Genomic DNA, 24,495 nt, shown 5'->3' with positions numbered 1-24,495 from the left:
CTCTCTCTCTCCTTACCTCCCCATCCCGCCTCTTCCCACCTCTTCCCGCCTCTTCCTTCCCAGGTGACGGCTCCCCGCCGGCAGAATGGCCGTGGAGGCGCAGCTCCCGGCCGGACTACAACTCCCAGCAGGCACCGCGGCCATCCCGGTTCCCGGAGGCCGCCGCCTCCCTTCTTACCCCTCCACCCCCCCCCCCCCCCTCCACCTCCTTCCCAAACGGCCGCCGGGCTCACGTGACCGCCGGGCGGCCAACCGGGTTTGAACGTGCGGCTGTTACCCGCCTCTTCCCCTCCCCGCAGCGCTTCTGCGATCGGCCCGATCTAAGATGGCGACGGTGGAACCGGTGAGTGTTTCATTCCCTTCTCCCGCACGCTTTTCCCCCCTCTCTCTCTCTCCCTTCCCTCGTCTTCCCGCCGCCGCTCCCCTCTACCCGCGCCTCCCGCAGCTCCGCCGCCCGCCCGCCCGGAGAGGCGGGAGAAGGGATGGGCGGTGAGGCGCGGGCGGCGAGGCGAGGCCGGCGAGGAGCGCACGCACGCAGGGGGCCGGAGCGAGGGAGGAAGGGAGGGAAGGGTGGGAGGGAGGGAGGCAGCGCCAGGCGCCTGCCTGCGCGGAGAGACGGGGAGGCGGGGGCCTGAGGACGGGGCCGCCGCCACCGGAGTACGGGGGGCCCGGGCCGTGCCGCTTGCCAGCCCGGGTGGGTGAGAGGCGGGGGCAGGGCCCCGGCGGGCGGGAGGGAGGGTGCGGGGCCTGCCGGCCGGCGGCACTCAGCAACCACCGCGGCGCCCATTGTGCCGCGCCCCGCTTGCGGCCCCCGCCGCCCGGCCCGACCCTGCCTTGCCGCCCCCGCCGGCACCGTGACGGGCAGGATGTCAGGGCCAGGAGGCACGGCGAGGAGGAGCGGGACCCCGGGCGATGGCGGTGAGAGCTGGGCTGCTCGGCGCATGTGGCTTGGTGGGGGTGGCCATGTTGTTTGCAGGCCGGTGGGTTTAGGCTCGGCCCGGTGTCCGACGGGGCGGATTTCTCTCCGCTATGGGTGAGAGGGGCTGGTTTGAAGGCAGGCACGGAGCTTGGGAATGGGAGAGAGTGCTGGCGATGAGGAGGGGCAGGGTCTCTAACCGGGAACGAGGGTTTGTAAAGCTGCCGAGGTTTAACAAGCCGAGGTGTATGCAAACAAAATTATCCGGTTATGTCATCTTTCTGGAACAACGTTCTATTTTTGTTCAAGCTTTTTTATATTTTTCATGATAATGACGTGCTTTTCGCTCTTTTTCTAAGCATTAAGTGGTGTTTAAAATACTCTGCTCTAATTTATAAACTAAAAGGGCCGAGCCTTCACTTCCATAAAGAAACGAAGCAGCTGGAAGTGATCCAAGTACAGTTGATATTCTAATCCCACAGGTTTGTGTATCGTGAGTACAGCAGAAAACTGTGTATTAGAGTTTCAAGAAAACGTGAAACTTCAGGTTGGCTGGTTTCCTGCCAACAGTGACTAAATAGCCAATGAATACTTTGGAGAGTCTGTTACATTTAGATAAAACACTTTAAAGTTAGAAAATCCCTCTTTTTAAACAGAGATTAATTTTATCCTTTCATGTACGGGATCTTGAACCTCCCTTTATGACTTTCTTCCATGAGCAAAAGAAACTGCACGTTTACTTACAAGGAAGAGATTGAAATTTGGTGGCATTTATAAATTGCTTGACAAGCAGTTCTGAGCACAAGGAATGTCATTTGTTCAGACTGGACCACCTGCAGCACCTTTCCTTTGTGCTTCAGCCACAGTGTTAAACACTTTTTCCCACTCAAAAGCTGATCTGATTGAGCTGTAGCCCACGTTTCTGAAGATAAGAGCATTCTGTCAGCTCAGTGCTTTGCGGTGACCATGGAGGGTTTAATAAAGTGTAATACTGATGGCCATTGGAAATTGAAATTACTCTGAAGACACGGATTTGTAGCATTCTTGCCCAGGGTGCTGGCTCAAGCCTCTTTCTGCACCATTCTCTCCATTGTTCCCCTCTAAGAGTGAGATTGCATGTTCAGCTAGATTAGCCAAAAATAAATGACTATTTCTGATGCACCATTTCCCAGCAAGATGGGGTTTGCACATCCAGCTCACCAATCAATGCCAGTTGTGCTGAGGCACTAAAAGTGGAAGATGGGGCAACACTCCCAACAATTTAAATTATGCTGCTGTTGAATGTTCTGCTGTGGTTGAAGTGTGTTTGACTTCAAGCAACAAATATTGGCTATACTTGCTTATTTTCAGATTTATTATTTAATGGATAGGTTTTAATTTTTTTTTATCATTTCTTGCTGTTTTAAGTGGCTCACTCTTCTACCTAGGCTTAAAGTCAGACTGGTATAGTGACTGAGGTCATAGGTGATTAATGTTGCGGAAATAAACCCTGCGTGCTTTTCAACTGAACAATTTAATTGTGTGTGTGTGGTTAGGGATTGGAGTACCTCTTACTCACAGGGAAGTCTTTCTGTTCCTGACCTTCAAACTCTGCACCTAGCTTTGATAGAGATGTCATCTGTGGTGCTTCTCTAGTGGGAAAGTGTGTCTCAGGATTTGGGAAGCCCTACTGAATGTGTTGAGTTTTATTTGTTTGGATTTTTTAAACATAGGTCAGTATCAGGGATGTTTCTAGAACTTCAATGCAACATACACTTTAAGTTTGGCTAAGAGGCTGGGAAAAATGTTTGAAACTCCTCTAAGGAGTATTGAAATTTGAATTTAGAGTACTCTATGGAGATTAGTAAGAAAAGGAAGACTATTCTGAGTGTAGACTTGTTGCACAGTGGTTTACTTCTATGCTTTATTAGATAAAGTGAAGCCTCTGATGTTTAAAACTTTTTCTGGTACTATCCTAGTGTGTTTTTCTTTTAAGACTATTCTGAATTAATTTGTGAGAATATACAGAGGTGTGAAGGTATGTCCCATTACAGTGTGCTCATATTGTAACCTTTAAGGGTTAGATGGGATCAGATAACACTCTGCAAAAGTCCACAAAGTCAACAAAAAACCCAATAATAACTCTTTAGTAAACAATAGTTTACCAAAGGTAACTTTAAAATGTAGTCACACAAAGTCTAGGTGCCTATAAATAATATGGAAGTAATTCCATTTGATTTCTTATTCAAATTCAAAACAAGTACCATGGTTCTGTGGTTGGGTTTCGGTTGTTTTTTGTTTTTTTTCTCTGTGACAGTTACTACACTTGCACAAATGCAATTCTTTTGAATTTAATTCTGCATTTTAAGGTACCTGGGTTAAACATCAATATTGTACAATTTGAAAAATTCTTGTTTAAACAGTTCATCATCAATAGGTAGGACTCAAAACTTTCCTTATACAAAACAGTATTATCCCAAGGAGTTTCAAATGTAGTGGTATAGGGCCTTGAAATCTGAGAAAGTTCAAAATGGCTCCCAAAATTCAGGGTACCCATAAAGGTATTTTTATATTATTGACAGATCCCATGTAAATCAAGTGTACACAATGTTCAGCTCTAGACTTATTATTAGATATTTCTGTTATAATGCAGTCAGTGACCTGCTATGGTTGTGAATATGCTCGATCATGGAATTTTTCTGAAACTGTGCAGGATAAAGGTACCATGCATGCTGTTTAAGTGAGAATGTGTATCATAAACTTTTGAAATGTAAATTACATTTCTTATTGAACACAAAGCTTCCTTTAAGAGGAGTATTTCGGACCACTTGCCATTTTTTTTTTGAGATAAACACTTTTCTGAAAGCCATTTTTAAAAAATTACATTTCACATAACATAGAAAAGGTCAAGCTTATTTCAAGGTAGTGCATAAAATAGCATTATTAGACTGAGCTGAGTTTTATTTACTGATAGCACTTGCAGGTGTGGAGGTATGTGGGAAATTTGGATGAGAAAATGTGACCCTTTTAGTAGCTTTGTAAAGATGTGTGAATTTTAGGGGGCTAGAGGAGGCAAAGAGGGATGTTAGGAGAAGGCCTGTACTGCAAAAGAGAAATGCAGATTAAAAAAAAAAAAGGGGTGATTTTCTGCCAATCTTTCACTTTTGAAATGTAAAGGTTAAGTGTAAGTTAAGATACTATTTTTGACCAAGGAACTTCAAGGAATGTGTGCTTCAAGTCCTAAAATCTCTAAAATATTCACATTATCAAGGTGCTCATAGTGTGATCTGCAGATTTAAGTGGTCTATGTAATACAGGTGTTCTGTTAGTTGCCTGAGTGAGGCAGTTGTCCTTCATTCTTATGTAGTGGATGTAAGGCAGAAAAAATTAAACTGTAAGAAGCCTTTTTTCTAAACATGCAGAGCAGTTGTTGAATTAATCTTTTACATAGTGGTCAGTTTTTCTCATGTTCAGTGCTGTTTTTTTATCAAAATAGCTTGATTTACAGTAATCAGACATATCAGTAGTATGTCCAGTACTTTGTGGTTGAAGTCTGACCTCTTGAGCATCTGTACACTATACAATTTTGTTTTAAATTCCTTCCAGAAGATGGAATGTATCTTATTTTTCTCAGCTAAGGTGAAATTCTGTGTCTTGTAGGAGTGTCTCAATATTGGAGCACGTCTGTGTCTGTCATGTTGAAATACAGGGAGAGATTAGAGGACCAGCAGGTAGTTGACACGTTTTCCCTAGGCTTCTGATAACTGGGATGTGGAGTTTTTCTGTTGGATACACTAAACAAGGTGGAAACTCTCAGGTGCAAGTTATTTTAGTTTAATGTAAGAAAGCATTGAAAGCCTCTTTCACTAATTGATTCTCTTAACTTTGACCAAGAATGTAGAGTAGTGCTAAGTTATATCTTTTTGGTATGTAGATGTTCTGCTCTGTCAACTGGACTTCATCAACCACTTCTGTGGATAATTAGATGACATAAATGTGGTGTGGGCAACACCTGAAAACTCTGTGTAACCCAGTCAAGCTTGTTTTTCTCTTCAATAAACAAACCTGATTAAGCAGTTTCTACTGTGCTGTTTGTTTCCTGTCCTGTGACATGCTTAGCTTCCTTTGATATGTTGGTCATTATGTGATGTGGAGAAACAGTAAATAGCAGCAATTAAAACTGCATATAGTGTGCAGATATGCACAGTCATTAAATGCTGAGTTTAAGTGTTTCATGAAGTTCTGCAAGCTGATTTCTACCTGAAAAAAGGTTGGTGGTGAGTAAGTGTCACTTAATTACATGCTGTCTTGTGTATGAGAAATAGGATTGGCCATATGAAGGTTTCCAGTTTATCTGGTAATACTACCCTATTTTACCACATCTGTTTTCAAAGCAGCAAACCCAGTGATGGCTCCTATTTTAATAGCAGACACAAAGTCAATTTTAGGTTAAATAAGGCATTAGTTATGAGCAATAATTAAGTATTATGAAGGATTTTAAATGTAGTAGTTCAGAACCTGCTTGTGGAGACAGTCTTCTGTAAGTTGATAGTGTAGCAATTTAGAGATTTCAAGGTGTGAATTGATAAAATGCATACAATATTTCTTATTGTATTTATTGAATCTTTTAAGACTTCTTATGGCTAGGGGTAGAATTTCAGCACACAGAACAAAGATACATGAAAGGGACTTGGAATTCTCCTTGGTGAACTTGCATACTTTGTATGTGGCTAAAAATGAAAAGTGCTTTAGCACACCAATACTTTAGTTTGGTCAGAATAGTGAGATAAAGGTGAGGTCATATGATAGACCAGCTAAAATCAAGATTTTTCTCCTGTTCTCTTTGATGGCAGAGTGGAAAATAAAAGGTGGTGAAAACAAGCTGCTTTAGGCTTCTGCCTGAGTCCAGCTGGAAAGCTGTGTAGTGTTAGGAAGCTCTGCTTCCAACTTCACACCTTCACCCTGGATAATTGTGGTGTGTACAGCTGTGTCTGTCATTGATGGACACCCTGGTGCTTAAAAAAAATCAAAATCTTTACCAGCTGGGTTAGCTTTGGAGATGTGCAGTCCTTGATGAAAATCATAGTTAGCTGGGCCCTGAAGGTGAGTTGTCATGTTGTTTTGGACAGGAGCTTGAAATAATGGTTAGTCTGAATTTAATTAATACTAGGTAGTTTTCAAAATATCTTAAGGGACCTTAAGGTTACTGTGGTGACTTAGCTGAAACTTCAGTGCTGAGTCAGATGTCTTTCATTTGTCCAGAAATGGACTTCCAGCATAATTATGTGAAGGGTGACCATTGCTATACTGGGCAGGTATTGTGGATCATTACATTTTTTTAATTATCTGGAGATAATGCTAGCATAATCCTCTTGGATGTTGTCTTGTATCAGAAGTTCTGCAATGGCATATTCCTGCATGTGCTTAGTAGTTCTGTATTGATTTTTTTATAGTTGTACTTCTGTAAGGCTGATCAGGGAGCCTCTTCAGGAATAGCTCTTTGGATATTAAAAGCTGTTTGCTGAGAAAACCTGCATAATATTCTCAACTGCAATTTTTTGGGAGGCACTGCAGTCAAGACTGAGTCTATTGATGTAAAAATCTGTATTATAATAACATTTGTAAAGTAATTGTAAATACTAGATATCCCAAGTGCAGAGTATTGTGAATGAAAGCAAGCTTTATCACAAAACCTAGTGCCTAGTTTACTTCCAAAGTATCAACAAGCTCTTGCCTGTATGCTCATTGTGTTTGCACATGTGATATTTCTGTCTTCTAGTTAGAAGCCCCTGAAGGGGCAACATTTAAATTGTGGTTGTCTGCACTTGGCATTTTGTAGTATAATATAAATGATAACATTGTAGGAGGAAACACTGATATGCTATTTGTGGTGTGTTTTACAGCCTCTGTGCCATGACAGTGTTAATTTGTTCTGTGGCCTTCTTGTATGTGATGAAAGGGAAAGATGTCTGTTTGTTCCTATCAACTTCAATGGTGCTAACTCTAGAAATTTTATTCAAGATAGCATTTGAAGCACTTAGTGTTTTAAAGATTTATTTATCTTCCTACAGTATTATGCTGAAGGAGGTTTGACAGATATTTTGACACTGCTTCTGTGGGTTTGTCAGTGATTCTAATTAGGAGAGGCAGGAAATTTTACTACCTGCTCCTTGTGCTATGTAAATCAAAGCACTATTTTTGTTACTGCCTGTCATAGGCCTTCACATCTTAGTCTTGTCACTATGAAGGTGGAAGCATATGAAAGCATTCTTAATTGTAATATGATTTATTAGGGTTTTTTAAAACAGATTTTTTTTTTCTAAATGAGCCACTAAACTAAGGCACTCTATTTTTAAGCATAAAGGTATAACCTCTCTGAAGTAAAACATGTTTAATAATGCTAAATACATTGATCATGAAAATAAAATTCCAGTTGACACATCTTCAGGTGTTATCAGAAGAGTTTGCCAACCAGATGAAGGTTAAACAGTATTTGTTCATGTTATCACTTCAAATTCACTTTTCAGCACCTTTGATGATAAACTGAAAGTCTGTAGTAAACTGTACCAATAATTGGATTACTATTACTTAACTCAGCCCTACATCGATTTGTCCTATTAAAACCATAAAGCTTAAAATAATTTTTAAGTACTAATTTTGTATTGTTGTGTTTAGACAAGTGTAGATTCTTTCAGTCTTCTGTAGTTAGTACATGCTTGTATGACAGAAATATCTTTTTTTTTTTTTTTTTTTTGACCCACCAGGATCAGCTGTATAGGCATTTTTTATGTTAGCTGTAGGGAATGAGAACTGGTCCTCATCTGTAAAATTGTAGCACATTTTGAAGGTTAGGGAGAGGTTGTGGTTACTGGCAGAACACTTGGCCTCACAGTAAAGCTTTGTATTCTCTGACACAGTGGCTTCTCCAACTGAATGCCAAGTTTGAGGGGGGTTGCATGCATAATTACACTTCTTTGTGTTAAAGTATATTTTACATCTCTAGCATTGTTTCTAGAGATATGCAAAAATAATACTTGGAATCAGTCTTAATTTGTTGTAAATGTGTAATTTGACTTCTGTTTGAATTTGAGAACTATCATGTTGAAATTGTTGTTTGGTGTCTGAAGCTGTGTTAGCAGTGATGTTGCAAATACAAAAGTAACTACACAGTTTGGTTTCTAGCTGCTTGTAATTGCTAATATCAGACCCAGGAACTGCAGGCGTATCTCCTACTTGTAGTGACAAAAAAAACCAGGGCCTATACATCTGTTTCAAATGGTGCTTTGTTAGAAACTGATAAATATTTTTCCTTCTGAAATTATAATTCTAGAAATTAGCTTTTGTATGTGCATATTATAGTTAATATAAAATATTGTCTAATTTATATATGCAATATTATTGTGTATATAAGCTTGGAATAACTTGGAACTGTTTAAAAATAATATGCTAGGTAAACTGTTCTGGAAACAAATGACATAAGAAACAACTCACTGAAGAGCAGAATATGAATTCTTGCAGTTCATGTTAATTGTTCCAATGTTGAAGAATAAGGGGATGCAAATTGTGCTTCCCTCATGTTCCTAATGCAGGATGAATTATAGGAACTCTTGCCTCAGCCTTCTTAAAGTTACTTCAAAGAACTAAACTACTTCAATAAAAATGGAAAGAATGTATTAATAACTCATTTCTTCAAGCAGGAAACTACTCCCAACCCTCAGCCTTCAGAAGAGGAGAAAACTGAGCCAGCACCTAGTCAGGAGGTTGCCAGTCCCGAACAGTATATTAAGCATCCACTACAAAACAGGTAAATAGCCCAGAAGCATGATTATCATTTTACCAAAGATGGAAAAATGCATATGATTTTACAACCTCCTTGTTTTTCTAGTGCTTTCTATAGCAGCATTTTGAGTCTGCTGTCTTTTTGAGGATTTTTGTAGCGAGGCTGTAGAGGAAATAGAATCTGATCTTGTAATGTGGAGCTTTATACCAATAATTATATTTTTAATATACTTTAATTTTGTGGTGCAGTCATCTTATTTCAGGTTTTTGTTGTTTGTGTTGTGTTTTGTTTGTTTTAGATGGGCACTCTGGTTTTTTAAAAATGACAAGAGCAAAACTTGGCAAGCAAATCTTCGTCTTATCTCAAAGTTTGATACTGTTGAAGATTTTTGGGCGTAAGTAAAGATTTTTCAATCTGTATAATAATGCTGGCATATGCTAGAAAAGCTTATTCCCAGGTCAGAAAAACAAAGTATTCCATTAGCTGCAACTTTTGGGGAGTGATCTGAAACGTTTGCAAAATTGAAGGTGAGGTCTACTCTGTTCTTCAGAGTGCGGTAGAATAAAACCTTTGAATAAAATATGATTGGACAAGTTCTTTGTACTTTAAATAGACATTTTCTTGCTCTTAATACTGTAGCACTGTTTATATTCATATGCACATGTCATATATATATATATAATTGTATTTGTGCAGTATCTATCTCACAGTAATGTAAATTTGTAACTTCTTGGAGCAAACTGGTTGCCAAGTCCTTGGTCACAAATTTTGCCAGTTGGTTAAATTCTCAGACAGTTGTCTCACTCCAGATGTGCAATAGTACATACATCTGGAGTATGATACTTGGGGAATCAATGCATATTAATGGCATCTGAGAAAAGAAGCTCGTTAGAGAAGAAACCACCTTCATTCTAAATAGAAGGTCTGCAAAAGCAGGCTTGAACAGCAAGAATAGAGCCTTTGAAGTCAGGCCTGTGCTTTCCAGACACTTGATTCAGTCAGATTCACATGGTTCACCTGGAAGATTTTGCCTGTCATATGATGAAGTATGGACAAAATAGAAGTGACATGAGATTGAGGGAGAAAAAAATAATGCATTATGTATTTGATGTCTCAGTGTCATGTGCTACATTGAGTAACAGGGTTCTTAAAAGTTTTTGTTGTGTGCCTTCTTTTGAATGTGGTCAGTAACAGACAGATGGTGTCTCTTAAGTGCAGTGATGAGACCCCTCAGTGACCCATTGGCACCATAGGGAGGAAATAAAGATACTGAAAATGTGGAACAAGTTTATCACTCCAGTGAGGGGTAACCAGCTTTCCAGTTCCCACTATGGGGCTGACTGATTGTTGGAGTGAACAGAAGTAAGAAGTCTTGGGGTATGTGATGGGTGGTAAATGGTTTTAAGCACACTATTCAAGTTGGTTAAGGGCAAGTTTTTGAGCTCCTATAAAACAAGATGGGCCAGGTAATTAGAAGTGTTTAATCTAGATGTCTGTAGCCAAGGGTATAAAATCAAGCAGTTAGGAAGTTCTGTCTCCATTGTGGTTGAAATGGGAAATAAATTGTGTTCTGGGGAGAAGATACCAGTGGGTTAAGTTAAACTTTAAGGAGGAAAGCTGGTAAGTCTGCCTGGCTTTGTTTTAATCCCTATGAATGATTTCTGATTGTTAGAACATATTTTCCTTTTTGGTACTGGGCCTTCTGTGAATATCTGTTGGCCTTGAACTGCAGGTTACTGTGGTGTCTGCAGGCCTTTTACTGAAGTCTGACTTTAACAGTGCAGGAAAAAATTGCATCTATCCTCTAGCTAGAGAAGGAGACAGGATGTACTCCTTAGATTTATTTTTTTTTCTCTGAATTGCATAGTTGTGAATTTAATTTAATTCAGAGTATATACTTTTGGTCTTTTTTGTTATTTAAATTTGATTTACAGGACCTACAGCCTTTGTCCCTAGAGAAGTGTATTGTATTAAGTAGCAAAGTTGAGTATTTCTCTTAAAGCCTACAGAGGCAGTAGCCTTAAATATACAGTTACCCTTATTCCATGCAGAACACACATGCACACAAAATGTGTTGCCATGAGACTCAGGGAATTATGGTTTTAATAACATTGTTAAAACAAGGTTTAAATTGAGCATTGTTACAGGAACCCAGCACATATTCATAAACAAGTTTCCATTCTGCATCTTAAGCCCAAAGCACCTTAAAGCTTTTATACTGCTGAAAAATACTTAAGAAATGGGGTTGCTTCTGAAACAACTTTTATGCTTTAATTTTTGGGTTTTGTTTGGTCATACATCTTAAATTCTTTAAGAATTTTGTACTTTAAAATAATGCTTAGTCTTTAATCCTGCTTTTTTCCCTCCAATAGTTTATACAACCATATCCAGCTCTCTAGTAATTTAATGCCTGGTTGTGACTACTCGCTCTTTAAGGTATGCTTGCTAACCTTTTTCTTCAGTTGTGGGTGTTGATGGATGGTTTCCTGGCTAAGCACAACACTATCCAAATATTTCAGTTCCAATATTTATGAAGATGGTTGGGAATATCCTAAGGGTTTGTCTTTTTTTTTTTTTTAAGTCCCAAGCACATGCTCTCTGTCACTAGTCTGACAGGCTGTCACTAGTTCTGAAAATGGCAGGTTATTGCTTTAATGCACTTCACAGGCTGCACTTCTTAATCTATTACTATGTTTGCTGTCTTTCTATGTTTGAGATGTTCATGCAAATAGTTAAGTCTCTATAATATGAAAGATTTTTAAGCTCTCTCATCTGATTTGATGTGAAATGAGTTCAAATGTCTTGAGTACTGTGGGAGGCTGCAGTGTTCTCCAGGATTCTAGCACTACTAGACAGATGAAGTGCTCCTATAGTTAATTTTTACACCACTTAAGTGCCAAATCACTGATGTATGAAATAGGAAGTTGTACCCAACACTAACACTTAGACCATGCCAAGGAAGTGTTCAATCAAGTGAACAGGAAATGTTGAAAGTATTTGCAGAAAGAAAGTGGAAATCTCAACTGGAGCTCTAAATGAAATGCTAATAACCTCTCTGAAGTGCTTCTAACATAGAGCTTCCTTTCTGGATTCAAGTATCTAAATCCCCTAAGTACTGGTGTCTGTTACCACCTTTGTTTATAAAACAGCTACTGGCTGGCACTCCTTAGCAGACCATGTGCAGTTTTTAAATCCCAGCATATTCAGGTAGTGAAGAGGTGGTGGTGATGCCTCAGTTTGGGAAGGTAACAGTATTTTAGGTGACTGAGAAACCAGTAAACTTTAAGAAGCTGTAGGCCCTTCAGAGGTTAGAATGCCAGTGGATCATGCTTGTATTTCTTCCATAAATCCTAAATTTGTTTTTTAAGTACCTGTACCTACTCTGAGTTTGGATCTTATCAGTCAGCAATAATCTAATTTTGTAAATTCGTGGAACAGGCACAGCATTGGCAACTGTTGCAGGCTTCCTGGTGATCTCCTGCTGTTGTCCTTCAGTTGTGACCTCCTGAGAGTAGCTGCCAGTGAGGGCATTAAATTTAAAGTGAGCTGACAACATTCCATCCTGTGTGTTGAACTCTTAATTAGTTTTCAGCCAAAGTTCTGTCGTGCAGTTCTCTTAATAGACATTTCTTAACCCAGTTTCTCTGTCTAGACAGTTACTTGCTTTTTTTTAATGACTTTTTTCTGAAGTGCAGCCTAGTTGGTGCACGTGGGAATGTCAGCTGCATCCAGAGTCATTCAGGTCCATGAAGTGCCATTGGAAAAGAATGAATCTGAATGTAACTTGCCTCTAGAGGGTGTGTGTTTGGGTTTTTTTGTGGTCCTGACAATTAAAGCCCTCTTAGTCTCACCTTGTGTGTGCAGGAAGTCATTCAGCTGGCACTGCCAAGGGTGTCTGTTTCAGTGAAGTGTTCTTCATGCATAAGCAGAGCATTTGGCCAATGTTGCACTGAGTCCAAGACTTAAAATAAAGACTTCAGAACTTAGCTGCTAATTTTATCTGGTTTCATAGAGGGTAGAGTGGATATTTGACTTAGCCTGTTCCCAAGATTTTTTATTTAAAGTTGTGTAGCCAGGACTTCTGTCTGAGCTGTAATTTTTTTATAGAAATAAAAATTTGTTTGAAAAAACTTAAGATGTTTTGGAATTTCGCTGCGTATCTTCGAGTAGCTGCTTTTTCCTGAAGTTGCTATCACAGTCATCACTGGCCTTTTGGTTATCCTTTAGGAAGAATCCATATCAAGTCTGATTAAACATCTGGTGATTCTTTGCAGGATGGGATTGAACCCATGTGGGAAGATGAAAAGAACAAGAGAGGAGGCCGGTGGCTCATTACACTAAATAAACAGCAGAGGAGAAGTGATCTTGATCGCTTCTGGCTAGAGACAGTAAGCACTGTGGCCTTACAAGCTGCAACTGAAGAATCTTGTGTTTAATATTTTAACTGATGTGTTCTTTGTGTGCCACATTAGACTCATAACTTGGTTGCACAGTGTCTTGTAAGATTTTATTACCAGGCTGCATTTGAAACATGATTTTTCAAGAGTGATGCTCACTGTAGTCTATTCTGTTGAGTACTTTCTTATAATGTGCAGCAGTGGAGAGTTCCACAGGACAAATTAATGTTTTCCTGTTGAATATGCAGAGTAGTTGTTGAGCTACTGGGAAAGTAATACTGTGTCTTTAATAGGACACACATCTTTAACTGCTTAAATGTAACTATGTTTTACAAGTACTCTAGAAGTTAATAGTTTTCAGGCTTTGGTCATGCTGCAACAAGGGAATTTTGGATTTATTTCTGTTCTTTCTGTATTAATCTTAACACTAAGGTAGGTAAGTAATAATGCAGCATTCCTGTATACTATAAAAATACTTCTTCACCTTGATGCTCTATTTTTGGGTTAGATTTTTTTCAATGTTAATATGCTTCTAGAGATTTTGTGGGTTGCAGTAAATGTGTCATAGAAAAAAATAGACTGTACTGTCTAGGAACTGATTCAGAATAGCCTAAAAGAATCTAATGTCATCTGGGTTTTGGAGGGGCATGGATTGTAGGTGGTACAATGCAAAACAGTCTTACAAAATCTCTGATCTTTCTTCCCTGCTTTTGTGAGATATGAGAAGTATTGCACCCCTTTGAAAGGGAGAAATGCTCTTCAGGATCAGAGCAGAGGTGTCCAAAATACCAGAGCTGTTAGGATCTTTCTAGTCACTGTAGTAGTGATTTGAAGAAAGGATGATGAGAATTATGCTATTAGACTGGATGTGTGTAAATAAACACCTTGCTGTGTGCTTTTCCCTCAATGTTTATGTGAGTCCTTCTGACTCCTAATAGCCATTGCATATGGATTGGAAACATCTAGATAGTCTATGTAGAATGAAGTCTTGAGGTCTCTGCTTTTTGTTTTGCAGTAAACAAATGACACAGAGCCCAAATACCTAGGTAACTGGGATATGTGCTTCAAAACCCCTTGTCTCTTCTAATTCCAGTAATTATGTGTCTAACTTGGTCTACTAAAAATCAAAATACCTTCCTTTATCACTCCCCTTTGGCACACATTTTTATTGTAATCTAATGGTCTTTACTTTTTTAACTAAACTTCATTTGAGAAGGCTTTTCCCCTTTTGTGCAGCATTCATGGAGGGTGTAGTATTTATGAGCTTGGTAGTCACCTTGGTTGTATGTGTACTCAGGCCATTTATTGGTATTTTGAATGTTCATATGTGGTTTAAACTTAAACATTTATGACTTTCATCACTTTGAAGGTGTGCATCCTGCAGTTTTTTTATTTCCTTGATGAACTCTGTCCTTGTAGCTCACATGAGTATTGAAAGACCTTTTCAAAATGTTGTGAGTGTTGAATTTCCAAATTCAAGTTACAAGTGATTCTGGAGGACTGATGCAATTGTGGTGTGTTTAATATACTGTGCAAATGAAGGAAAGAAGTGTCTATTTGAAGTTTAATACTTCAGCATTAAGGATTTAAGTCAGCATGTGTCTGTCCTAGCCACAACAAATTCTCAGGTCTGAATATCTGAAAATTGCTCAGTTTGCTAGCTGAAGAATTAAAATCTTGCTTTCACAGTTAGTACAGTGTACAGGGATGTGACCTAACTTGATCTGGTGTTCCTGAAGTACACTGCCTTTGCCAGTTGAAAGCTTCCCCATTAGAAATCTGTGGGAGAAGAGTCTTGTCACTTGAACACTTGTGTTGTTGCACTTGCATGACACTTTGGTCAGGATGACAGATGCCACTTCAGAGTCTGGGGGGACTCTGAAGCTTTCCTGAGTGTGTTGATAGGAAGCAAACACTTCATTAGATAGCAGTTTACATCTGAGCTGCTGTCTGAAATGCCTCTAGGCTGTTGTGCTTCAGAATGGAAGTTGGGGCTTGCATAGCTGACATTACTTAAATAGTTATTCACAGATTCTTCCTAGAAAATGTGTGCAAACACTAAAATTTCAGATTTGTCCACCTGCATTAAGCATACTTTGAAAAAAGGAATCAATTTCTTTAATTCTTAAGTGGGTATGGATTGGGAGGCAGCACTGCCTTAATGATCAGCTGTCAGAACTTGCAGCTTCTGGGACAAGAGGAAAGATGGAAAACTCAAAATAGGAGGAGGATACCCTGATACAATTGAGTTTATGTTCATTGGTAACACTTAAGAGCTTCAAGAAGGTACTTCAATAAAGAGAAAATGATGGCTCTATTGCAACTACCTCTAAGCAGTAAAATGTAGTCTTTGTGTACACCAAGTGTTTGCGTGTGGAGCAGGATTCTGACTTTTTTTAATTTCCATTTTTAATAGTTAATCTTTGTTTTGTAGCTGCTGTGCCTTATTGGGGAGTCGTTTGATGACTACAGTGATGATGTGTGTGGTGCTGTTGTTAATGTTAGACCTAAGGGTGATAAAATAGCAATATGGACAACAGAATGTGAAAACAGGGATGCTGTTACACATATAGGGTAAGTAGCATGATTGTTTTTACTGTATGAGGTGTAAAAATGCTTTTTCTTAACAGAGAACACACGTCAGGTAACTGTAGCCTGCACAGAGCTGTATCCCAAGTTTAAGCAACCCAGTGCCAAATTATTTGCATTATTTTGTACTTCCTTGCAAGGGCTTATGTTAGTAACTTCTTTGTACTGCTCCATGACCTTTGCTGTAGTTGAGAAATAGGGATTAAACACAAATCCCAGCAGAAGTTTCTTAATTTCCCAATGAGGCATTGTAATTAATACCTGTAGATTGTGTTGCACCGTGCCAGTTTGTGAACTGCCTATTGGTGGGTAGCCAGTAGCAGTAGAGCATGAAGATTTTTCTTAGAAAGTGATGCTTGCAAATAAGAGAGGAAAAGGGCTGTGAAGCTCAAGGATGTCTCTATATTTGAAAAAAGCTGGATAGTGATGTGATGTGCTGTGAGACTCTACAGATATTTTCTTACCTTGTCTCAAAATTATGCTGATTCTCATGAAGTAATTGACAAATAATTGCATGTTGTAGTTTTCATTCCAGTGAGCAACAGCAGTTTTTCAGCTTGGATTACTGTGCTTTTCTATTTAGCAAGCATTGGTAAATGGATTCCTTGTGCTGTAGTCTTGAGGCTTCAGAATTATTTGCTGTTAAATTCAGTCAGAAGTATTTTCATTGGTTTGCATGCACCACACATAAACTGTCAGGCATAGTGTCTTACTTACGTTTTTCACCTACTGGGTGGCTTTCTTGACACATTCCTCATTTGAGCCTTCAGAATCCAGTGGGGTCTGCCTTATACAGGCAGTTCTAATATACAGTAATGTTCAGACTTAAAGGTAAGTGTTTAAAAATAAACTTGGATAAACATCATTTAACTACTGGCACTAACTAAATACATCACTATTTAGAGGAACTTATGTAAAATATAATCCCACCAAGCAGCAGTGATTGCCATTCAGTATCATTAGGGGATGCCAGTTTACTGGGAGACAGCCCAATAAAAAGCAGTCACCTTGATTTACTATCTTCCAATTAAACAGGTACACTGAAATAATATATTATACACAGCACTTACAATGAAACAATTCTTGATTATGAGTACACAGTGTAATGAAAAGGCAATGGCTTCATAAGCTGAGATGCAAGGAACATCCAGAAGATGTGGTACAGAAATGTGGTACACATCTTCTGCTAGGAGGGAATAACCTTACATTAAACCTAGTAGGCATCAGAGAGCATTTTTAGAAGGGTATTAATCATTAAGGAGCTAAGGTGACTGTCAGACAAAGAACTATGAAAATGTTAGGATTTTGCAAAGTGACTGACCCAGTGCCTAAGTTATGTTGACTCCCTGCTGTCAACGTTGCCATAACTCTTGAAGATAATTAAGCTTTTACTTAACATTTAAAATTGGGTTAAGCAATGTGTAGCTAAACAGGCTTGTTCTGTGGGTTAGCCAGAGATTGCAGTTTACTGCCATTAGTGGCTTGCATCTTGCTCACTCTGCTGAGAAACACTGTGTGTGTCTAAAATAGATATTGCTGCTTATTAAGGCATAAGATCCAAGCTGATTTTTCCTAAAGCTCACTTGGGTAGCTGCCCATGGCCAGTGCTGTAATGAACTGGGGGCATGGGGGTCTGCTTTCTGTCTCTAGTTAGAAAAGGTAGCAAGTCTTGTGCAACTGAGATGTGTGTGGGGATTAAAATCTGACAGTTCCAGGGAATTTATGTTCTGTTCAGTTCAGGTGACTGAATCTTCTCAGTAGTCCTGGAATTGTGGACAATGACTGTAGTGAAATGAGGCAACCAGGTGCCACTAATTGCCAGGTAGTGGGTGTGAGCTTGTGTTAAGCCCACCTGTGCCTGATTAGGGTAGGCCCCCACTGCTTTATTGGCCCCCTGGTCCTGCTCATGCGCAGTTGGGGCCTGCCCTAATCAGGCACAGGTGGGCTTAACACAAGCTCATGCCCACTGCCTGGTAATTAGTGGCACCTGGTTGCCTCATTTCACTACAAATGACTTTCATGGCTGTTTTGTTCCTACAAGTGGGAATATAGCTTGTTGATATTAAAGATATTCCTGGATATTTTTCACATGCAGTAGAATGTGTTCTATGTTTATGTAGACCTGTTAATTATTTTTTTGGCAAGAGCTTGACCTATTTGGTATAGCAAGGCATTGCCTTACAGAACTAGAAGCTGATTTTTGGATGCAGCAAGCTAGAAAAGCCTGTTTATAGCAGAGAAATTGCTTCTAAATTGGCACCTCTTTCACAGAGGTATCAGCAGATCTTAAAAAAAAAAAAAAAAGCAGGTGTTTTGTTACTAATGCCTTCCTAAGGCCTTTCCTTAAACTTTTATTCTATTTCTTTTCTCCAGGAGAGTATACAAGGAAAGATTAGGACTTCCTCCAAAGATAGTGATTGGTTATCAGTCCCATGCAGACACAGCTACTAAGAGCGGCTCCACTACTAAAAATAGGTTTGTTGTTTAAGAAGACACCTTCCAAGTATTCTTTCATAGGAGACTGCGTCAAGCAATCGAGATTTGGGAGCTGAACCAAAGCCTCTTCAAAAGCAGAGTGGACTACATTTAAATTTGATTTCCATCTAAGTGTTGCTAAGATTTGTGAGAAGTCTCATTCGCCTTTGTCTTGTACCTCTGTGTTCAATTTATTTTATTTTTTTTTTTCTGTTTTGGCTGAAGTAACCATTACCAATCAGTTTTAGTACACTTCACCCCCTGAATCCATAAATGTTTTCCTGGCCCACTCTGTAATAGCTTGGTAGAAACATTACTATTATGAGAAAGGAAAAAAAAAATTGCTTATCCACAGTATTCAGAAAAGAAGTTGCATTTCTGTACCTGCAGGAAATTACTCTGTTTTACATTTGCATTGTATGCAGTAACATTGTGCTGGTTTGGAAAAAGAGTGTGGTGCATACAGTTTTCTAGCAATTTTTTTATACAGCATCATCTTTGCTGTAACCTATGCTGATGGCTGCTAGATTAATTTATTTGTTTTCCCTATTTGATAACATTAGTGATATTTTGATTTCAGTTTTTTTGCTCATGTAACATTTGGTTAAGAATCTGGGAATATGACAAAGGTGGAATAAACATTAATTTTGTGCATTCTTTGGTAATTTTTTGGTTTTTTTGTAACATCAAAGCTTTGCTACAAATTTATGCATTTCAGTCAAATCAGTGATCTGTTTGTGTGATTTCCTAAGCATAATTGTGGATTTTTTTAATGTAACACCATAATTTACATTCCTTACTAGAAATAGTATGTCTGGTTTTGTATCTTATGCTGTATTTTAACACTTTGTATTACTTAGGTTATTTTGCTTTGGTTAAAAAGGCTCAAGTAGAAAAGCGGTCCCATTCATATTAAGACAGTGTACAAAACTGTAAATAAAATGTGTACAGTGAATTGTCTTTTAGACAACTAGATTTGTCCTTTTATTTCTCCATCTATACAGCAAGTATTTGTACCTCTTGTGACAAGGCAGTCTCCACTGTGGCTTCTCTTGTAGTGTCTTCCAAGAAAGTTAAAAGTCTGGAGCTATAGTGTAATAATAGATCTCTTAGCACCCTAAATCAGAGCAAAATTATATTGATGTGGCTACTGGTTTTTTCATAGTGGTTGGTCTGATCATGATTTTTGTTGTTTCTCTTGACTTTGGTTTATGCCAACCAAAAAATTCAAGGGTACATAGAAAGGCAGACAGGCAGTTTCAGGTAGGAACTACATGAGAAGTGCTTTTAAATGAGTGATCCCACTTCTAGTATATAATTCCTGTATGAAGTACAAGTAAAACTCAGAGACATGGCTATAAAATAAAAGTATATGAGCATCTAGATAGACTATTATGTGTGTCTTACAATGAAATTAAATTTGGCTTGAAGTTGCTGTAGGAGCTCTCTAGGTCTGCTTGACTTGTAAGATTGGGGGAGAAGTTTGAAGGCAGTTGAGTTCTTGTTAGGAGAGCAATGGAGAGGCTTTTTCTGTACCCCTCTTTAAAAGTAGAGCATGCAACAGAATCTGTGTTTCATTGCTAATTTCTTATTTTTTAGCGTGTGATGTACTGTAAGATCTTAACAGGGCTACAGAGCCTTTCTTCAGTTCAACTTAAAGGCAGATGGTTTATTAGGATTCTTATCTTTGGTATCTCCTTAAAGCAATTTCAGTCACTGTCCCAGCAAAGCTTCAGCTGAATCTGACTTTCAAATCTGCTGATGAAGGCACTGAAGTGTTTGTATGCTAAGATAGAACTGAACACTTTCTTTCACATTTTATAAGAAATGTATGTCTCAATAGCATGTCAGACTATACCAGAAAGGTATTACATTAGCTTCTGGATCATTATTATCTCTGTTTAATAGGAGCACAGGAGGCATCTATATCTAATGATACCTTCAGTATTGGTCATTGAGCAGGATAGATGCTGGATGTGGAGAGAGTTATTAGGTTGGTTCTGGGCTGGTTCTGTGGATTCTGGTGTCACTGGTTGCCTGCCCTGACTGCAGGTGTGCAAAACAAGTGGGGTTTGTTTCATAGGACCATTCATAGTGGAATACAGCTGTCCTTGCCTGTTTTCCAGCTAGATGCTTCAGCTAATATTCTCTTTTGATTAAATTAAGGTTGGTTTTTTTTAACTAATTTTCTCTGAGTGTTCTGTGTCATCAACCTCAAGCTGAGTAGTGTTTATAAAGGCATTGATAATTCTGAATAAATCAGTAATGCTTGTATGGATGGGAAGGGAAAGATGAATCAGCTTCCTGAGTGGTACCATTAAATTGGATACATGTATAGAATTTGGGAGCACTGGGGCAAGGCTCACTAAAATGAGTATAATTTAGAAACATAGGTAGTGCTGCCCTTCTCTAAAGAGCATTGAATAAACTGAATGCTGGTGTGAGAGGTAAATAGTATTGGTTTTGTTTAATTTCACTGCAAGACTGACTGGAACATTGTTCAGAGTAGCAGCATTTTGTTCCTCTATAAAAGTGATTGATAGGGGTTTTGGTAGGGTCTCTGGTTTTTGAGCCTATTTAAGCAGTCAACTGACTTGCACTGTAATAGGAAGACTTCAAGTAGGTTGATCAGAGACTCTTCACTGCTGAAGTAATAATGTTTCTAGAAGACTTGGGTGAAGATGAAATTACATACTTGCTTTACCAAATATATAACCTTTTATTTCATGGACAGAAGAAGCAAAGAGGCCATGAACCTTGTTGTTTTCCAACTTGAAAGTCACTTTGTGATGCATACTAATGTTGTTCTGGTTATAATGGTGTAGTTTGTATTCTTATGCTGTGGGAGAAAGCTGAGAACTCTTCATTCTGTGTATTAATGAAACAGCCACAGGCTCATAAGAGGAAAAAATAGTAAATGTTTATCTAGTGTTGCTACAGATTACTTGGTGTCATTAAGCTTCTGGCTGAATGGGTAGCCCTTACCAATGTGTGATTTTAGTGAGCAGACTAAACAGTAAGTGGCTGAGGCATTTATTTAGAAGTATTATCAAGTGGTACAAAATCAGCAGAGCAAGGAAAGAAAGAAAAGAAACTTTGTGTTCAAAGACCTGTAAGAAAGTGCCAAAATACAGCCTGGGAAGAAGGGATAAGGTGAGGAGTATTTGTGAATTAACAGCTTCTGGTTGTACCCTCAGGCTGTGCAATGCTTTTCTTTGTCACTTTCTGCTAGTCCTGCTGCACTGTCACTGGTCTTGTGTTTCAGGCTGTCTCTAGCTCAGGAAACTTCAGATTTTCAGTGTTACCCAGATTCTGGGAAGTAGCTTTTAGCAAAGCTTGGTCTGAGCTCAAAGCTTTCATTCCACCTAATGGAATCTTTTCATACAGAAAAAAGGCTTGGAAAAAAATATTCTGGACTCCATGGGACCTTTAATAAAAGCAGAAAAGTATTTCAGCCTAGTAAAGAGGCCTGGATCTTCTCTCATCTATATGTCCTCCCTTGCTTCCAAGAAGCTGTGCTTCTGAATCTGGGACTGCTGGTTTTAAAACTAGATTTTTAAGAACATCCTGCACTGAAGTACTAAACCAAATAGTTGAGCTTAATAGTTTAACCCATAGAACTTTCCAACTGTCCAGCATTTAATCTCTGGATTACTTTATCCCCTTTAAGAATGGTTAATGGTTTCTGCACTTATTTTGTAGCATTTTAGATGAACTTTTCATGCAGAATTTGTGCCTTTTCATATTGGGTAAGAAACAGATGAAAATAAATCAGTAAGGAAGTAGTTTATACCTGTTTCACCAGGAGACATTTCATACCTCTCTATCCAAACTAGACTTAGATAGCAGGAGTGCAGAACATCTTGGCAAGCAGTGTGGAACCAGTCCCTGTCCTGGCTATCAAATTCACCTCCTGGACCTCTCCCCATCATTTCAAAGCTCCCGAAGCTGTTAGATCTTGTAGACTTTTCCTTTTGATCTCCTTGCAGGACATTTGTCACTATAACTGCTTGGACAATATGCCTTTTAGCTCTTAAGTTTTGTATTTCACCCCAGAATTGGTTTTCAGGTGTCCAGCTCTGGCACTGCAGCAAAGCCTTGAATTAAGCACTTAAATCCCTTCCCCTGTGATAAAACCCACACTCACTTCTGCAATTTGCTGGAGGCTGCCTGGCACTTTCAGAGCTAAATGTGAATTGTGGCTGAGCACATGATGATTGTGATGCTTCCCAGCATTCATTTATTTTGTGTGATGCCTTAAATGTACAAACACCCGAGGTGAAGTCAGTCTGTTGGTATCAGGTTGCCTGCTAACCAAACAACTCATTTTATTTTTTTTTTTTTTTATTGCCTGCTAGTACTGAGTGTGTGACGAGTTTAGCTGTGAATTTGTGGGGTTTATGACTGCCTGTGCTTTTCTCATCTCCATTTTTTGAACTTCTGATACTTCTCAAGCCTTATTGAAACACGTTTAATAAAGGGAAAAATGAAACTGAGTCTAGTCACTGCATTTTTGGTCAGGTTGGTACCATGGAGACTTCCAGGTGTTGCTAAATCCAGATAAAGGACTGTGTGTGACTTGTTAGGCATAGTAATCTACTTATGGGATCTTCACTATTTTATGTCTAGCCCTGTAAGTATGATAATACTGAAAATGATACTTGAAAGTATGTGTGTGAATATATCATATATAAAGCAGAAATTACTCATCTATTTTTTCTATTTTTTTCAAAGTAGAAAACGGCTGTTATGTTATTTCTAAAAGGTTTCTTTGGATGACTTGCTGAACAAATTATTGGATTTTGCTTACAATAGTTTAGATCAATCTCTTCCTTATGTTGTGCCTATTATTGTTATCAAGAAATTGGAGCCAACTCTATAGGTAAGGTTTGACATTCTTTGAAATAAAGCTAGTTTTGAGCCTTAACTTCCTCCATATGTACAGGGTAGTTATCCTGGTGCATCTCACCCTGAGCCATACAAAATATGCAGAAAGTATAATGGGAAATTGGAAGGTACTACTTTATTTCTGTAGCTTGAATGAAAATAAAGCTTCTGAGGAACTGAATGTCTCAGCTTCTTGACTCTGTGTGGGATGTAGAGAAATGCAAACCAAAGATAACTGAGTTGAAGCACTGCTTTGAGATGGGCATTCACTCTTCAGGGTTTGTGTAGCTTCTGCAGCTCCCCCCCAGATCAGCCTTCTGAACAAAAACTCTGTCAGGGGATTACAAAAATACAGCTGCCTGCCCTGCCCTTCTTTGCCACGGCTTCACCAGGAGGAAAGAGCAGTTGAAATACATCTGTACAGTGGTGCCAAGCAGCAGAAAATTGGAGGTAATCTCCTAACAGGAGCTCTGTGCTCAGTTTAACAGCTGGACACAGTACCTGGAAGGGGCAGAAGGGGTTTTTGACCTGTTTTATGCTGGCTATTAAAGGATTTAAGGCCAGAAAGAACTGACTGTAGTTACATCATTGCACAGCTGTTTTTTTGGATATAAAAGTGGATGTTTACTGAACCTTCATTTCACCCCAAGGCCACAGGTCATCTTGTCCACTCGGAATGATGTTCCTGCATGGGGACTGCTGGTTTCCAGAGGTGGAGGTGGCTGCTTCAAAGTTGCCCTGGACCTGAAAAATTTCATCCTTGGTTTTATTTCCTGAAGGGAAGGGAGAAATCTCTAAGAGGCTGTCATCTGGGGACAGATCCATTCCATGTTGGTTTTATATTGAGTCTTCAGGCCTTAATTAATCTGTAGATGTGCGTATTCCCTGGACACACAAACTGGGGTGTGGGGGTGAGGCTGGAAAGAAGGGTGTTTTCTCAGCTTGTTTAAAGGTATTTTGAGAAGAAGTTGAAATTGAGATTCAAGCACCAACACAGCTGAAAAAAAAGGTAATTTCAAGGTTGATTCCTTCTGTAGGGAAAGGGCACTCCTTTAACTACTGCAAAGTAGCCTCAAATTCCTGAGTTACTGTTCCTAAAGTTTGTGAATGTGACTTCAAGTCGTGGAGATATGGCTCACTTTACCTTCATTAAACTGAGTTTTTACCAATTTTTTGGGGGGTGGGTGTTTGGACAGAGTGTTTGAAAAGCATCACCAGGTGCATGCATCATTTCTTCATCTTACAAGAATAGCAGCCATTCCATATAATAGCTTCTTTAATATACATTTTTTTACATTCCAAGGGTGAGTGGATACGAATTCTTGAAGAAGTGATAGAAGACAAGCTCGAATATCAGAAAATTCCAGCTATAATCTACTTTCCTCTGGAAAAAAAAAATAAATAAAGGGGAGTGGAGAAGATTATAAGATTTACAGACACACCAGATCTGCATATTATCTCAGTCCTCAGAT

At 39.1% G+C, this 24,495-nt stretch overlaps 1 protein-coding gene across 2 annotated transcripts; it reads left to right on the top strand.

The window, feature by feature from the left end:
* Window positions 1–246: 246 nt before the first annotated feature.
* EIF4E (eukaryotic translation initiation factor 4E) lies at window positions 247–23,204 on the top strand. 2 transcript variants are annotated; one of them, XM_030449525.1, is made up of 7 exons: window positions 247–343; window positions 8,593–8,699; window positions 8,974–9,069; window positions 11,048–11,111; window positions 12,950–13,063; window positions 15,507–15,646; window positions 18,035–23,204. In XM_030449525.1, exons 1-7 carry the CDS (start codon window positions 326–328, stop codon window positions 18,147–18,149), a joined length of 654 nt encoding a protein of 217 aa, XP_030305385.1. In that variant the 5' UTR covers window positions 247–325; the 3' UTR covers window positions 18,150–23,204. The 2 variants fall into 2 exon arrangements, with proteins under 2 accessions (XP_030305385.1, XP_030305386.1); XM_030449526.1 differs by lacking the exon at window positions 247–343 and adding an exon at window positions 819–918.
* Window positions 23,205–24,495: the final 1,291 nt, after the last annotated feature.

The sequence above is a fragment of the Calypte anna genome, chromosome 4A (assembly GCF_003957555.1).
Source record: "Calypte anna isolate BGI_N300 chromosome 4A, bCalAnn1_v1.p, whole genome shotgun sequence".
NCBI classification, from domain to species: Eukaryota; Metazoa; Chordata; class Aves; order Apodiformes; family Trochilidae; genus Calypte; species Calypte anna.
Note: the sequence above shows the minus strand (reverse complement) of the source record. Positions and strands in the feature narration are given on the sequence as shown.

Bases quoted from the DNA above. Each gene is read 5' to 3' on its own strand.
- EIF4E (XM_030449525.1), top strand. The intron at 11,112-12,949 runs GTATGCTTGCTA...GATTCTTTGCAG, and splicing joins GTGACTACTCGCTCTTTAAG to GATGGGATTGAACCCATGTG. The intron at 15,647-18,034 runs GTAAGTAGCATG...TCTTTTCTCCAG, and splicing joins GATGCTGTTACACATATAGG to GAGAGTATACAAGGAAAGAT.